Consider the following 15,332-nt stretch of genomic DNA (forward strand, 5'->3'; position numbering starts at 1 on the left):
CTTCCAGGTCGAAACCGACCCATCCACCACGACACTCTGGGTGCGACCCTCCAGCCAATTCTCCACCCACCGGACTGTGCAGTCATCCAAGTCACAGCATGGAAAGCAACAGCCAGGAAAGCAGCAGCAGGGGGGTATGCAGCATGACCCCTTCCCCTCTGCCTCCATTGCTCTCAATTGCCCTCCCTCCCCCCACCCCAGCAGCCCGCTCCATCATCACCTGTACCTGCCACCTGTTCTGCCTACCTCAGCCCCTCCCCAAACACACACTTATCCTCTGCAGAGACTGGTTTCATCTCTGGCCTCAGCCAGGTAGCAACAGCAGTGACAACTTTGGCTCCAGCCCCTGGCCAGGTCAGGGCCAGAACTGGAGTCATAGCAGTTCCCTTGCTGTGCTGTCTTCCCGACGTGTCCCCCGCATCCCCACACTATGCAATTTTCCCCACATGCTTCCCCCACATGCTAGCCCCTGGACAGGCAGCAGTGACAGTGGCAGCAGCTCTGCCCTCAGTGTTCAAATCCAAGACACGGCTCTCTTTATCCACCCACCCTGTTAAAAGGACAAGAGGAGTGGGGACACCTCATCTTGAATTCAAGTAAATACAACAGTATTTTAAGTGGTAAAGGGTTTTTTTGTTTGTTTTTAACTTATACTTAATATTAGTATTTTTAATATAATGGGATGGGGCTCAACGAATGGATTTCTTCAGAACCTTGGGGCAGTTATGGGTCACGATTACAAAGGAATTCAGTATTAAAATGCCAACACCATTAATTCACAAAGAAACTACAATATTTGCCTTTTGTCAAAATTTGTGAAAAAAAACAAAAAAACAAAAAAAATACGACATCTTATAGTTTCACAGTTGGTAGTGTTGGAAGGGACTTGAGCAGATCATCAAGTCCAACCCCCTGCCATAGGCAGGAAAGGATGCTGGGGTCAAACAACCCCAGCTAGGTGGCTGTCTAGCCTCCTTTTAAAGACCCCCAGGGTAGAAGCGAGCACCACTTCCCTTGGAAGTTGGTTCCAGATCGTAGCCGCACCGACTGTGAAGTAGCGCCTCCCGATATCTAGTCTGAATCTACTCTCCATCAACTTATGGCCATTATTCCTTGTTACTCCCAGTAGTGCTTGGGGAAACAGCGACTCTCCCATTGCCTGCTGGTCCCCCTTGGATAGTTTTCAGATGGCCACCAGGTCCCCTCTCAGCCTTCTCTTGTGGAGACTGAATAGGTTCAGGTCCTGTAGGTCCTCATAGGGCCTGCCCTGCTGCCCCCTGATCATGCAAGTGGCCCTCCTCTGGACCCTCTTAATCCTGGCCACATCCCTCCTGAGGTGCAGCACCCAGAACTGGACACAGTACTCCAACCGCAGCCTGACCAATGTTGCATAGAGGGGGAGGATCACCTCCATGGACCTGCTCATGATGCATCTGTGGATGCATGACAAGGTACGGTTATAGCCTTCCTGACTACATCCTCACATTGGCGGCCCGTATTTATCTTGGAATCAACAGCGACTCCAAGAGCCTTCTCTGCCTCTGTGCTAATGAGAAGGGAGTTCCCCAGCCTGTAGGTATGCTGCTGGTTCTTCCTCCCTAGGTGCAGTACCCTGCACTTGTCAGTATTGAAACCCATCCTATTCTCATCCGCCCACCTCTGTAACCTGTCCAGATCTAGTTGTAGCCTGCCTCTCTCCTCTAGCGTGCCCACTTCTCCACACATCTCAGTGTCATCCGCAAATTTGAACAGGGTCATCCAAGTCGCTGATAAAGATATTGAACAGCGCGGGCCCGAGGACCAAGCCCTGGGGGACCCCACTGCCCACGTCCCTCCAGTCAAAAATGACCCATCCACCACCACTCTCTGGGTGCAGCCCTCCAGCCAATTCGTGACTCATCTGACTGTGTAGGCATCGACACCACAGTCGCCTAATTTTTTAATGAGAATGGGGTGAGGGACGGTGTTGAAGGCCTTCCTAAAGTCCAGAAAGACTACATCCACTGCGATATCTGCATTGAAGGATTTTGTGACCTGGCCATAGAAGGCCACCAGGTTGGTCCAACAGGACCTGCCTCTAATGAACCCATGTTGGTTACCCCTAAGCATAGTCTCCCCTGCTGGTCCCTCGCAGATGTGCTCCTGGATAATTTTCTCAAAGAGCTTCCCCCCTGAGGACTGAGGTAAGACTAAAGGGCCTATAGTTTTCCTGGGTCCTCCTCCCTCCCTTTTCTGAAAATGGGGACCACACTGGCCCTTTTCCAATCCTCTAGCACCTCGCCAGAGCACCACGAGTGCTTGTAGAGCTGTGCTTGGGTCCCACAATGACCTCTGCCAATTCCCTCAGCACCCTGGCATGGAGGGAATCTCATCTATGGCAATATTGATAGAGCCAGATAGGGCTGAAGTGTGGGCCTCAGCTTCCAGGTTCCTATTAGAAATTATTTGGAGTGTTAGGCTCATCAGAAAATGGATCACATCTTAAATGTAGATGCTTTTAAATAACTGTTATAGTAACATTTAAGTTCTATCAAGTTTTGGCTTTCTGTCTCTAACTCTATGAATCAGTTGGTTTATATTTAGCATCTTTTAAAAGTGGCATGTGGCACATTATACCATCCACTCCAAGTAAATCCTTATTATGCAGATCACTGACCTGAATCTGCAGATACTCTGTTACAATCTTGCCTATCAATCCTGCTGCCAGCCAAACATATTAAATCTCATATCTGAAGCATATGCAATTTTAGCTGGAAAAAAGTGACCCTGTTTTCAAAAAGTAGCCATTTACAACAGGGAAAAGGTTTTTTCCTCCAAAATACAGAAAGTTATTTCAACATATTTGATTAGGTGCCAGTGCTAAAACAAACAAACCATTTTTACCTTTAAGCATGAAAACCATTTTAAAACAAGTTAATTCCCGTTTTAAAAAAGTGCATAAAAATTGAGCTGTACTACAGATAAATTGGCAAAAACTGCTCCAATATAGCCCATGTAGTCCATCTGAAATTTAATTAACTAGATTTTAAAAACTCTTTTAACAAACAATAATTAGACTACCTTGCTCAAAAAGGTTAAGTCAGTTATCAAAACAACATCTTCACAATATTTAAATTACGTATCTTATTAAAATAAAAAATCACCACCACAATGATTTTATATGCAACTATGAAATTACTAGGTTTGCCACCTTTCAATATATAAAAACTACCAGACTGCCCCTTCTTCCCTTGAGCATTCAATCTAAATTGATTAAAGAGAAGAGGGAACTTGTCCTTTATTACTGATCTCTGACATACTTCACACACCTAGGATTCAGAAAAGAAAAATATTAAACTCTGCCCCCATAACAGCAGCAACCTGCAGATGACTCCCCCCCAAGTAAGAGGACTGAGACTATAGACTACCAGTTGTGGCATAACTGGCCTGCTCAAAGCTGTATTGAGAAAGCGTAAAAGAGAAATCTTTACAGGGTATGGCAGAGAAGAGAAAGAGAAACCGGTTCCCACTCACGATATCCACATAAGTACCTGGTTGCAGGACATTAAAACAATCTGAATCACTTATTAATTATGCAGTCTATACATGCCTGGTGTAAAGCAATTAAAACATTTGCAACATGGCCTAGCAGGAAGGCAGAATTAAGAAGCTGTCACTATTGCTAGTGGAAGGACAGAACCATTTTTTTCATCTCTCCTTCGGCAGAGAGCACCTCTGCAGCAAGATTTCTCTCATCCAGTAACGTTTTGGGTCGAGCCAACAGATAATGTTCAGTGTTCTGTAGCTCTTGCTTATAAGCTAAATGGTAATAGTGGCAAACCCAGAAGTCAAGAGTTTAAGAGAGAACTGTGGTGTGTAAAACAAATGGAAAAAGATGGATTTATACACATTTATATCATTCCTACCTTCCAGATATTTAGAGACTTTCTCCAGTTGGACTGGCATATTGTAAGGGAATGAATAGAAAGATGTAATATTTAGCTGGAGAACAATTTACTTAAAAATATAAAAAAAGTGACAATGAAATGTATGCAAGGTAATTAAATGAAGCTGAAATTGTTAAAAGTGGCAAGAGGAAAAAAAAAAAAAAGAGTCGTTTGTTTTCATAACTTCAAACCTGATGTTAAGTCAGATCCTCTGTTACTCTTCTTATCCTCTACTATTTCATAGAATGGGCCAATAACTTGCAGTAATTCTTCAACTTTCTCCGTCATTGGCATAGTCTCAAGAATCTGCAGAAGTCCAAAATACAAGATATTGTGTGAGACCTCACAGTGATTCATTAAATTTAAACTGTGCCAAAGTTCAATGTTCACTGTAATCCTCATATTGTAGTACTAGCTACTACTTGCAGCAAAAATCCAATCATTTCTCTCCAAGCAATTTTCACAAACCATACAAGTCACATTCTCCACCTAATAAAATGTAAATCTCAAGCAAACAAACATTTTGGGTTGTTTAAAAAGTAGTACTTAATGCAATTAAGGGCACCATTATCAGGGTAGTAAAATTAGATGCAATTTGTTTTTTAAAAAACAAGTCTTCCCAGGGAGAAAACGAAATTGAGAAAACCCCTCTTTATTTGCTATAGCCACCCTATCTGGCCAAGTGTACATTACCAATTAAGAGCCCTCTGCAGCAGGGGTCAGCAACCCCCAGTGCATAGCACATGAAACCATTTTGCTCAGCAACAGCAGCTGACTCCAGCTCTGGGCAGACCCCTGCTGCCGACTACGGGAGCCCAGGCTGCTCACAGCCAGAGGCAAGGAAGGTGAAAGCCCTGCTGTGAGTATCTGTGGCTCCATGGTACGTGGCAGGGGCCTACTGAAAGCCCAGGCTGCAGGCAGTTACAAGGCTGCACCTGATGTGTGGAGTTGCAGCCAATGCTGAGAGCAGCTGCACACAAGCCTAGGGGAGCCCAGAAGCAAAGGGGCCGGGGCTGTGCTGCCACAAGGATCAAGCCCCTTGCCATATGCCCTGTTGCATACCAACATCTTCCAAGTTGAAGTTGCAGGGCTTTTTGACACTTGGCCCAAAAAAAGGTTGCTGACCCCAGCTCTGCAGCTTTGTCCTAACTCACCAGTGCATATATAAAAGCTAAATACGTACAACTTATTATCAGTGAACCTTCCTCCCCTCTCAGAGAAAGGAGAAAGCGAGCAAGAACAGCCACTCTCAAAAAATAACATTAAGAGAGAGATAAATTAGGGTCAAATTCTGCTCTACAAAAGCAACTGGGTGCTCCACTTTTAACTGACTAGAACCAGCTCAGGTTTTCAGCTTAGCAGTGTAATGTCCCAAGAGAGTGGCTCACTCATATAACATTGCTAATCATCTTCAAAATAAACCGATTAGATAGCATGTAAGATGCTGAATATGGCAGCAAGAAGTACAAGTCCATCACCAATTTTACCACAACATTCCAATTTGCTAATGCAGGTGATTTTTTGTTGCTGTTGCTGCTATTCAGAACAAAAGCTCCAGCTAAAAGATACAGGCTGCAGCAACAAACGAGCTTTCAAAAAGAAAAGACAGCAGTACTATCTGTAGCAAGACCTCTCCAAAGACGGAGTCAGACAGTGGGTGATAGCAGAGGATAGCACAGCAAACCATTGCCAAATAAAAAGTCCCAGGTAGATCAGTGGGCAGAACAGCCACTAGTAAAACTTCCAGCAAGAGCCCCAGCTCCATGAACAGGTGACAAAAGCAGAAGTTCAAAAGCACCACATTAAAGTTCCCCTAAAAGTATACTTCCTGTTAGACTTCCAGTCTTTAGTACCAACTGAGTAGTTGGAAAAACATTATTTGCAAGCTTTCAGACACAATCACACTTCTTCAGGAGTAAGAAGTTTTTGCTATTTAAGAGTCCAAAATCAAATCCGACACTTCCTTGGACACTCAGAACAGCAGGGACTCCTATGCCTGAAGAAGGGTGATTGCACCCAAAAGCTTGCAAAGAACCTTTTTCCAACTACTCAGTTGGTCTAATAAAAGATATCTTATCTACCCAAAGAACCTTGTCTGCCTATGTCCTTAGACCAACACCACTACAACCAAAAACCCAGCCTTTAGTACAGAATATATTATGAAGTTATCTAGAATGAATGGACTTCACCCTAATAATGAAGTCATGCAGCATTTTAGTGAAAGCCAAACACAAATTAGCACTGAAATTTGAGTTAAGTGAAATGTAGGAAAACACTGGAATTGAAAGTACAACTAAGTTAGAACAAAAGCATAAAGGAGACAGAAGAAGGTCACAAAGGAAAAGGTATTTGCATCTGAACTCAAGCTGAGAGAGACTATGGGATCCTTACCTAGGAAAGGCTATTGACTTAATGTGTTTAAAGAAAAATGCCATTTCTGTAGCCATGAGCTTAACTGAAACCCAGTTTCAAACCCCTTCCTTAACAAGGTACATGCAAATGAAATTAGTGGAATTCTTGAATTATTAGTTTAAAATGCTGCACAAGAAAAAATTCTGCAAATTAAGACTCGTGACAAAGAATGCATTTTACATGATACCAGTAGTACTTTATAATCATGTCTCAAGTAGTATATTACAATCATACATTAAAGTAGGTAACTGACAAGCACTAGTGACTTGAAGGAGTCACAGATTTTAAGGCTGGAAGGGACCTTGCAAGATCATTGGGTCCAGCCCCCTGCACTAGGCAGGAAGACAAGCAACGTGATTGTCCAGTATCCTCTTGAAGACTTCCAGGGTAGGTGATTGCACCACCTCTGGAGAGAGTTTAATCCACAGTTTGAACACCCTAACTCTGAAGAAGTTTTTCCTAATGTTGAGCCTGATTTGATCTTCCAGGAGTTTGTGGCCATTACTCCTGGTCTTCTTCTCAGGTGCCCTGGTGAACAATTGCTCCTTCACATACTCCCCCTCGTGTAGCGGATAACCGCACGAGAAGATGAAGGTGTATATGTAATGTTGTATAATGGAAGGTAGCAAAATATACTTTTGAGTGAAGCTTACTGCAAATCAAATGCACTTACGTAATAGTTATACGGGACAATATACTTGGAGCAATTACACAAGAGTATCTACACATTCTCTTACATGGCATCAGAAAAGCCCCCATATTGGCACCAGAAAGACTGATGTAAAAGGGTTTAATAGGACAAAGACGCCGATGTAAAAGGGTTTAATAGGACAAAGACACCGGTAGATCCAATTGGCTGTGGCTCTTGTCTGGTGATAAGGAGTTTTAAAAAAGTCAGAAGAGGTGGGGAAGCTGCAGAGTAAACTGACTGCTAGTTCTCCATTTGGACCAGGCAAAGAGATTTTTAACCACCTCACCCCCCTTCCCCTTACATGATCTGTATGGAGGCAAACCACTAGGGTTTTATACAGGTAGACTGGAGTTCACAATAAGAGACTACCTTATTTGTTTTAGTTCATAGTAGCATTGTTTAATACAAACAAACACACACAAAAAAACCAAGAGCATTTTGGTACCTATTAGCATTGTTAGCTTGTTTTTTGTTTTGTTTTGTTTTTTAAAGAGAATAAGCTATTTTATTAGTTAGGTCAATAGTATTGTGGACAATAACAGAGATCAATTCTTTATTTACCTCTTGAACTCCCATTAGTTAAAAAAAAGAAAAACAAATCAACAAAATATTTGCTTGAATCAAAAATCATAGAATTTGGCCCCAGGTTGAAAAATGCAGCCGTGGTAAGAATGGCAATGGTAGCAAACCAACCAAATGAAAAGATGTCAAGAACCCTCCTCCCCCACCATCCAAATCAAACAAATAAAAGACACCTTTCCATAAAATACTATTTTCTTAAACAATAAGATGAATATGGTGGTTAGAAAAAACAAATATGTCAAAAAATTCTTAAGAGTATTAATAATCAGACTTTAAAAAAGGCACATATTCAGAAGGAAAAAAAAAAACCTCAACTCTGTCTTTAATGTTAACCTTGGTAAGGTTATGTTAAATATCACTGTCCATGTTGCAGCACATTAAGATCACCTATTGTTCAGAGCCCTCGTTACAGAGCTGCAGTGAAAAAGACAAGGTGAATTAAGGACAGGCTATCAAACTTAACTCATAATTTGACCAATTATTTTATTTAAAGAATTCATAAACACACTCAATAAATGCAACTAGGAATATTTACAAACTTAATTGCCTAATCCAAGGTAGACATTTGTTTGAATGCAAATCAGACTCCTAATATTAATCTGCAATAGAGGTGCACTGATACATTGGTCTAATATCAGACTGGTATCAATATAAAGGAAATGATCTATATCATATTGGCCCAATGAGGCCGATAAATGCCCATCCTGTGCACAGCTGCAGCGCAGCATGGAGCAGAGCCAGCAGCATGAAGAGCTGTGTCCAGCTGGTAAGTTGGAGAGGGGAGGGAAGAGGTGTGGTGGGGAAGATCAACACCCCTGTGGCAGAGCACTCAGGTGCCCTACGCTTGAGAGCAGAAACGGCTCGGGAGAGGCCCCTAGTAGCAAGAAGGGGGATGCTCAGCTGCCAGTTACCAGGGCAGCCAGAGTCACAGGTGCTGGTTGCTAGGGCAACTGGTGGGGAGCCAGCTGACAGGAAGGGGCAGGGCCTGGCCCTTCTTAAGCCCCAGGCATGAGGCCAGTTCCCCTCTGGTGGCTAATGGAGGGGGAGCTCAACTGCATGAGCATCCCCTGATTGCTGCTATGGGTTGGAGTATTTCCTAGTAGGGATTGAATGTTGTTTGGCTGGATGGTTCAGCTTTTTATGTTATAGCCTGGGGGCTTTGTGTCTTTGTGTTTGCTGTTTTGACCAGAGGACCAGGTGAGGCTATTAGGGGTTGGAGGAGGCCTCATAGGGGCTCCACAGTAGCATGGGAACCCTGGTGCCAGAGAGGGTGCAGCATTTAGGGTGCATTGACTCCAGTCCCAGAGCAAGGGGGGCAGCAAGAAGCCTGGAGAGAGGCAAGGGGGGCAGTGAGAGGCCCCAGAGCAAGGGGGAGGGCAGGGAGAAGCCCCAGAGAAGGCAAAGACAAGGCCAAATCACAGTAGGGCCCAGGTCAAATACCACATCAGTACCATCTGCAATGCTTGGGCTGTGGTGTAGGGGAGGAAAAGGAGCTGCAGATAGCGCCCCCTGGCACTGGGGCTTGTAAAGTGGGCGGCCTCCCGCTAATTACATCAATCAAAATCAAGGCATAGCAGGTGAGTAAGCAGGCAGTTGGCCCATAAGAGGAGGGCAGAGTCCCCAATAGAAAGGCTGTAGTAGCGATACTCCTGTCACAGCCTCCCCCCTCCCCCCCATGGTGAGGGAAAGGACAGGGGAAGGTGCTGGCCAACCAGGACAGAAGGGCATGGTACTGAGGCACAGCTTGTGAGATGGGGCAGCTCCCACTGCTGCTTGCGCCCTGGGAGGGCAGGGGTAGGGAGGCATACGCCCTCGGATCTGGTGCTGTGTGGGGCTTTTCTTGCTAGAGACAGGGTTTGGAGTGGGCTCCAGCTATGCTGGAGGAGGCTGCAGCCACCCCAGGTTTTGCCACAGCTCTACTCCAAGCCCCATGCTGCTGCCCAGCACAGCCCTGGCTTATCCCAACACTTGGGTGGAGCTGGGGTGTTCAGCCAGGGCTGTGCTCGGCACTGGTGCAGGGCTGGGAGCACAGCTGCATCAAGATTTGGGGTGGCCTCAGCCTCCTTCCAGAGCTGCTAGAGCCCACCCCCCAGCAAGAAGAGCCCTGTACAAGGCTGGGGCTGGCTCCCCCCCCAGTGGCTGCAGTCCACCCTCGCACTGCACAAAACCAGAGGCACCTCCCTAGGGTGCAAGCAGCAGGAGCTGCCCCCACACCATGAGCTGTGCCTTAGTCCTATGTCCCCGCCAGCCTGGCTGGGAAGGGCCTACGCCTGCCCCCTCCCTCACTGCAGGGGGCATTGATCTGTCCCCCCCACAACCCCTTCCTCCCCTTCCACCACACCGGACTTACCACCTGATGGCAGCTGTATCAGAAACTGGATCAGTATTGGCTGATATGCCTCCTTAAGTATCAGCTATTGCTATCAGCCCCAAAAATCTCTACTGGAGCACCCCTAATATTCAACTAATATTTAAAATGATGAAACAGAGGTAGATTCAAGATTTAAAGTTCTCCTTTAAAGTTCAATTGTGTTCAGATACAGAGTTTTGGTTAAACTCATGATTATACGAGTGGTGTTTTATTAATACACCAAGTCTCAAGCCTTTTCCAGGTAAGAATCCCTCCATCTCTCAACCCTGAGTTCAAATGAAAATTCAGCCTTTGTTGTAACCCCCTCACACTTTGTTCTAAACCAGTTGCACTTTCAATTCCAGGACTTCCCTACACTTCACTTCACTCAGATTTCAGTTTATGTGACAGTATCATCTTTAAAACACTACACAAATAGGTTCCCTGGAGCTTTTCAGCTTCAAACACTTTACCTACAGACTATTTAAATATCAATTCCACAAACACTCGGGGTGGGGGAAGCAAATTTGAAACTTTGCTAGCAACTAGTCATGTCTTCTATATTCATTCAAAACGTTCTGGTTCTACAAATAAGTAATTTCAGATGTGAAAAATAAACTTACTTTTTTCATTTCTTCAACATAGGCTATCATTGCTTCTTCTTTGGACATGTTCCCCAAAGCACTCCAAGCATCCCTAGGAAAAACAGGCATTCAGATCTTCAGAACATACAAGTTCAACTTGAATTTTTCAATGCTAGCCTTAAATAGGTCAGTTTTATTCTGTCTGCAATTTTGTGGTATAAATAATTACAAATACATTTTAAAAGTCTATGTATCCAATTTGTAAGGATCAGTTAGCTAGATATCAAGTGAAAGGAAGGCGCTGGACTAAGACTCAAGAGACAGAAATAAAACAACAACACTAACTAACAAAAGTAAGAGGGTTAGTATGTCAGCTGTTCCACAGTAACTGCTTTGTGTACCCACTCCTATCAGCAGTCTGCCTTCTCCTAAAGTAGCAGGAGCACCAAGCCTTCTGCTACAGCCAGCAAATTGTAAATTTTAGGCTATTTACCACAGAAGTAAAACCAAAAGCCTTGAGCTGGGGTCTGTATAAAAGTTGAAAGTATTTTAAGAAATATTTAAAAGGAAACTTATCATCTCAACACAGATCTGAGTGGCCGTAGAGTCTTTCAATCCCTAAATGCAGAGCCAGATGCAGGTATGGGTGAACTAGGCAGCCACCCAGGGCCTGGAAATAAAGGGGACCCAAAAAAATGGTGAAAATAATGATTATTATCAGCAGCAGCAGCTCTGGCAAACAGAAGCCTGATACTAGAAGTTCACTCAAGGCCACCAGAAGTCTAGGTAAGGTGCTGCCTGAATGCCTACAAGAATGGCATGCAAGCTATGATTTGTGTAGTACCTTGTTAAGATCATCACCCCAAAGAACCATAAAGATAATGCTGAGCAATCGGCATTATCTTTATTATATAGATTGACTGAAGCCACAGCAGCAAATTCTCCATGTTTCCTCCTTACAGCTTTCCATACTGCCGGGACTGGGGTTAGAATCAGTAGAGGATTCTTTATTCTGCCACGTATTTGGTTAATCCAATCTGGTCTCCCCCTCTTTCAGAAGACGACACCAGACTGGTTACTTATATCTCGGGTACAGGCAACCAGATAAGAAGGATCTTGTGATCAAACAATATAGGTTCCTACACACTGTGTGGATTCCTCTCCTTTATCTCCCCCCACCCAATGGCCCATTTCACTGATTCCAAAAGACCTAGTTTGTGAGGAATAATAAACTTTGATTTTTTAGAAGCAATTACAAGACCCACCTTAACACTCCCTTCACTGCAAAATAAAATATACCCTTTCAAGAGGACAAAGATACTTAATATTGCTTCATAAAGCAATATTAGCAAATAGAAATGCACGATCCAGAGACAGGAGAATTCTGTAAAAAGATATTCCTTCATCTCTCAATTCTGCAGAGCACCTACACCTTAGCTTCTCTAGCATCCAGGTACAGAGTTATATAAAATGAGATTTGCCCAAGCAGCATCCTCCTCCCCACTGGCAGAGCAGGAGTGTTCTGACCCCTAACTCCAAGAAGCGACAAACTATTTGAAATTCAAAGCTGAAACAAAGGCTTTAAAAAAAAAAAAAAAAAAAAAAAAATCCATATAAATGCTATTAAAAAAAAGTCCACTTGCTTGTAAGTGACACTTCTGTTCACTGAAGGGAGATAGTGCTCTTAGACAAAGTCTCTGTTCAAACCATAAAGAAAAAAAGAAGTCATTCGTACATAATTACCATTTATATCTACCAATAGGATCCCAGAATCCAGGTCTTGGAATGTTACACGGTCCTTGGGTTGCTTGCTTATAAAAGCTGTAGAACTTGAGCATCATTTCATTTGTTGGCTGGAATGAACCTGGTGAAGATATTTAATAATAAATAGAAATTGGCATTAAAGACATTACCAAATCCAATACAAAATTAATACTTTTTGTGGAAAGTTGACTTCCAATTCTGTTATTCATATCAAGATAAAAATGCCTGATTCTCAGAGGTGAAGTTCTTATTAAAAACAGAAGGAGAAAAACAGTAAATGTTGTGGGGGCTTCATCCTTTTTTTGGATTAGGCCAGCAGTGAATATTTACAGGTAGAGGGCCAACCTCAGATCTGGATTAGGGGGATGCATTACTTAAGGGCATCAAACTATAAACTCCATATCTAGACAGCAAATGAATAAATCACTAGGACCAAGTTTACTTTCACACAATTTAAAGACATCTTAGTCAACTTAAAACAGCCAACATGTCATGTTTTGTTGGATTTTCAAAAATTATTTCTCCTTGCAACAAATAAAATGGTTGTTGAAAGATCCAAGAGGCAGAATAGTCTTTCAGAATTATAGTTTTGATCAACATCAGCTTGGGTATACTCCATTTTACTGTTTCTCCTGTCTTTAGGGTGTTTCAAACAGAAAAAAGAAAAACCATTTATAGACATAGGACAATCTAATAAAACCAATCAAGAGTTAGGCATATCACTTAACACTTGTGTTGAACTATTGAATTTACTTTCAGGCTGATGTAATTCATTAGGCTTCCACAAAACAAAAAACACAACCTTAAGCTAATTTGGGGTTAATTTTTCAGTTTACCTTTAAATACTGATTATCTTGGTTTAATCTAACAAAAATAAACTGCAAGGGGAAAGTGTTACAACCCTTTCCCTCCCCTTGTCTCTAATTTTTATCATATTGTAGATTTGAGTTGGAAGAGTAAACAGTGATAGCTCCGAAACCATAAAAATCAATGTTGATATTTCAATAAGAGAAATACCTCCTCTTGGGTTTTGTGTTTTTGTTTTTGTGGGGGTTGTTTGAGGGTTTTTTGGTTTTTTTCACTGGGGATGGAATGGAAGAAAGCAGGTCACAAAAACCTAAACTGATTACATCCATGAAAAGCCTCCTATATGAACAAAATGCACATATACTGTATTGTGCTGTAAGCTAAGAACATTGTACTGAAGACAAGAATGACAAAACACTAATATAAATTTTCAGGCAGCATGTAAGAGCAAGTTTCAAAAGGGGAAAACAAGACCAACCTAAACCTTAAATTAATGGGCCTTCTGCATACGCTTATGCAGCAATTACTCATACAGGAGCAAGTCCTAATATGACAGAAAAAGGGCAGTATGTACAGTATTTTTCCCCAATTGCCCAATAAGCAAGCTACAAACTCACAACATTCTGGGCCCCAGGTAGGTCACTAAGTTAGTCAGGTGGCTAACCAGAGCAAGGGACAGCATGGGCTGTTTGAATCCTGGGATCCACACTCAACTGAACTTTGAGGAACAACAGAACCTGCAACACAATTAATTCTTTGGAACAAATAACATGGGAAGGGGACAGGAAGGGAAGAAGAGGTGGAAACGGGATAGGAGCAAGGAGAATGCTGAGCAGAAGGCCCCAGACAGAACCCACAACTCAGAAGCCTGGTGCACAAGGTCACCCAAATGAACTTTGCCCAGATTTGTGAATCTCAGGAGCTGATGGTGGTAGATGCAGTTCCTCCACCTGGATTTTTGGATAAACACTTCAGCTAGCACCAGGAGGTAAACAGGATTTTGTAACTTTGTAGAAACCAACAGGTGTTGCATAAGGTAGGCAATACGGGGAGAAAGAAAAAAAAGATATAGCCATAACCTCAACAAGAGTGTGCCAGACTGGAGCTTTAGTTAATGTGTACCAGGATTTTCCTCTCACAAGATGGGGAAAAAGCATCAGAAACTCTCAACTGCTCCAATAACACGAGGCTCACAACTCCAGGAAAAGGCAGCTGACTTACGCCCCTAGCACACTGTTAAGCTGAAGTTGGCTCTGCAGGTCCTGGCACTGTGTAGCAGGAAAGGGCATGTTTTTGTAAGGCACAGGTCAAATGTTTTCTTCAGCAGTATGAGGAGGGGGTGGGGGGAGTGCACAGCCAAGGGGTTGTACACTGTAGGAGTTGAATGACAGGCCCAAGAGGGGACATCTTTCAAGATCAGCAAGAAATAGGGCAATTCTTCATCTGGTGGGAACCCCAAGGGGAGGGGACAGCTGCCACAGGGCCCCACTAGCCTTGCTGGCCACAGACAAGGCAGTCTGCAGCGCTGTCACACCAGCCTGGACTGCTGCTGCCAGGGGTGAGGGGACTGAGTGACACTTTGGCTCCGGAGCATTACACTGTGTGGCACCCTGTTTAAAACACATAACGGGTTTTCTTACAGGGCCTCCCTCCTTCCAGAGGGGCCAGCAGAGAAAGGGCCGGGCAAGGACCAAATCTGCACTTATCTCCTTCAGCGCCCGGGACCGTACAGCGCAGACTCACCTGCCACCCCCAGCACCCACCCCTCCCCCCCAGCAGGTGCGGCGCCGGGCCGGGCCGAGCAGGCCGTGCCAGGCGGGGGCGGCACTCACCGTTCTGTGGCAGGCTCTGGATCACCCTCACGGCCGCTTCGAAGCGCGTCGCGTGCACCGACACCGTGTCCGCCATGGCCCGCGGCGCCGACAGCAGCAGGACCCGGCCCAGGGGCCGCCAGCAGCCACCTGCAGCGGGCAGGGGCGGAGCGATGCGCCTGTGCCCTGTGCCCTCCTCTCCCAGCTCCGCCCACCCGCCCCGGGGGGGGGACCCGCCTTTCAAAAGTAAACATCAGTCCCCCCCGCGCGGAAGAAGGGAAAGAGGCTGCCCCCCCACCCCTCCGGCTCCGGCTCCGGCTCCGGCTCCGGCTCCGGCCTCGCCGGCAGCGGTGCTCACCTGCGCCCGGGCTCGGGCTCGGGCTCGGGCCCGGGCCCCTGTAATGT

General features: G+C 44.5%; 1 protein-coding gene across 5 annotated transcripts in view; it reads right to left on the bottom strand.

The window, feature by feature from the left end:
- The window catches only part of ACBD5 (acyl-CoA binding domain containing 5), a 50,695-nt gene extending 35,374 nt beyond the window's left edge, over positions 1–15,321 (bottom strand). The window contains exons 1-6 of one of the 5 annotated variants that reach the window (XR_002100310.1): positions 15,286–15,321; positions 14,949–15,077; positions 12,289–12,409; positions 10,585–10,657; positions 4,118–4,232; positions 3,906–3,938 (exon numbers count right to left, since the gene is read on the bottom strand). Coding sequence is in view for 2 of the 5 variants with exons in the window: in XM_019531642.1 (XP_019387187.1) it covers positions 3,906–3,938; positions 4,118–4,232; positions 10,585–10,657; positions 12,289–12,409; positions 14,949–15,024 (418 nt within the window). In the remaining 3 variants the exon portion in view is untranslated. Of the gene's footprint in view, positions 1–3,905; positions 3,939–4,117; positions 4,233–10,584; positions 10,658–12,288; positions 12,410–13,733; positions 13,821–14,948; positions 15,078–15,285 lie in introns of those variants that run through there. The other 4 variants (XM_019531642.1, XR_002100314.1, XR_002100326.1 and 1 more) reach the window with 4 other exon arrangements.
- Between the last annotated feature and the right edge of the window lie 11 nt (positions 15,322–15,332).

The sequence above is a fragment of the Crocodylus porosus genome, unplaced genomic scaffold (genome assembly GCF_001723895.1).
Source record: "Crocodylus porosus isolate Cpor-Errol unplaced genomic scaffold, CroPor_comp1, whole genome shotgun sequence".
NCBI classification, from domain to species: domain Eukaryota; kingdom Metazoa; phylum Chordata; order Crocodylia; family Crocodylidae; genus Crocodylus; species Crocodylus porosus.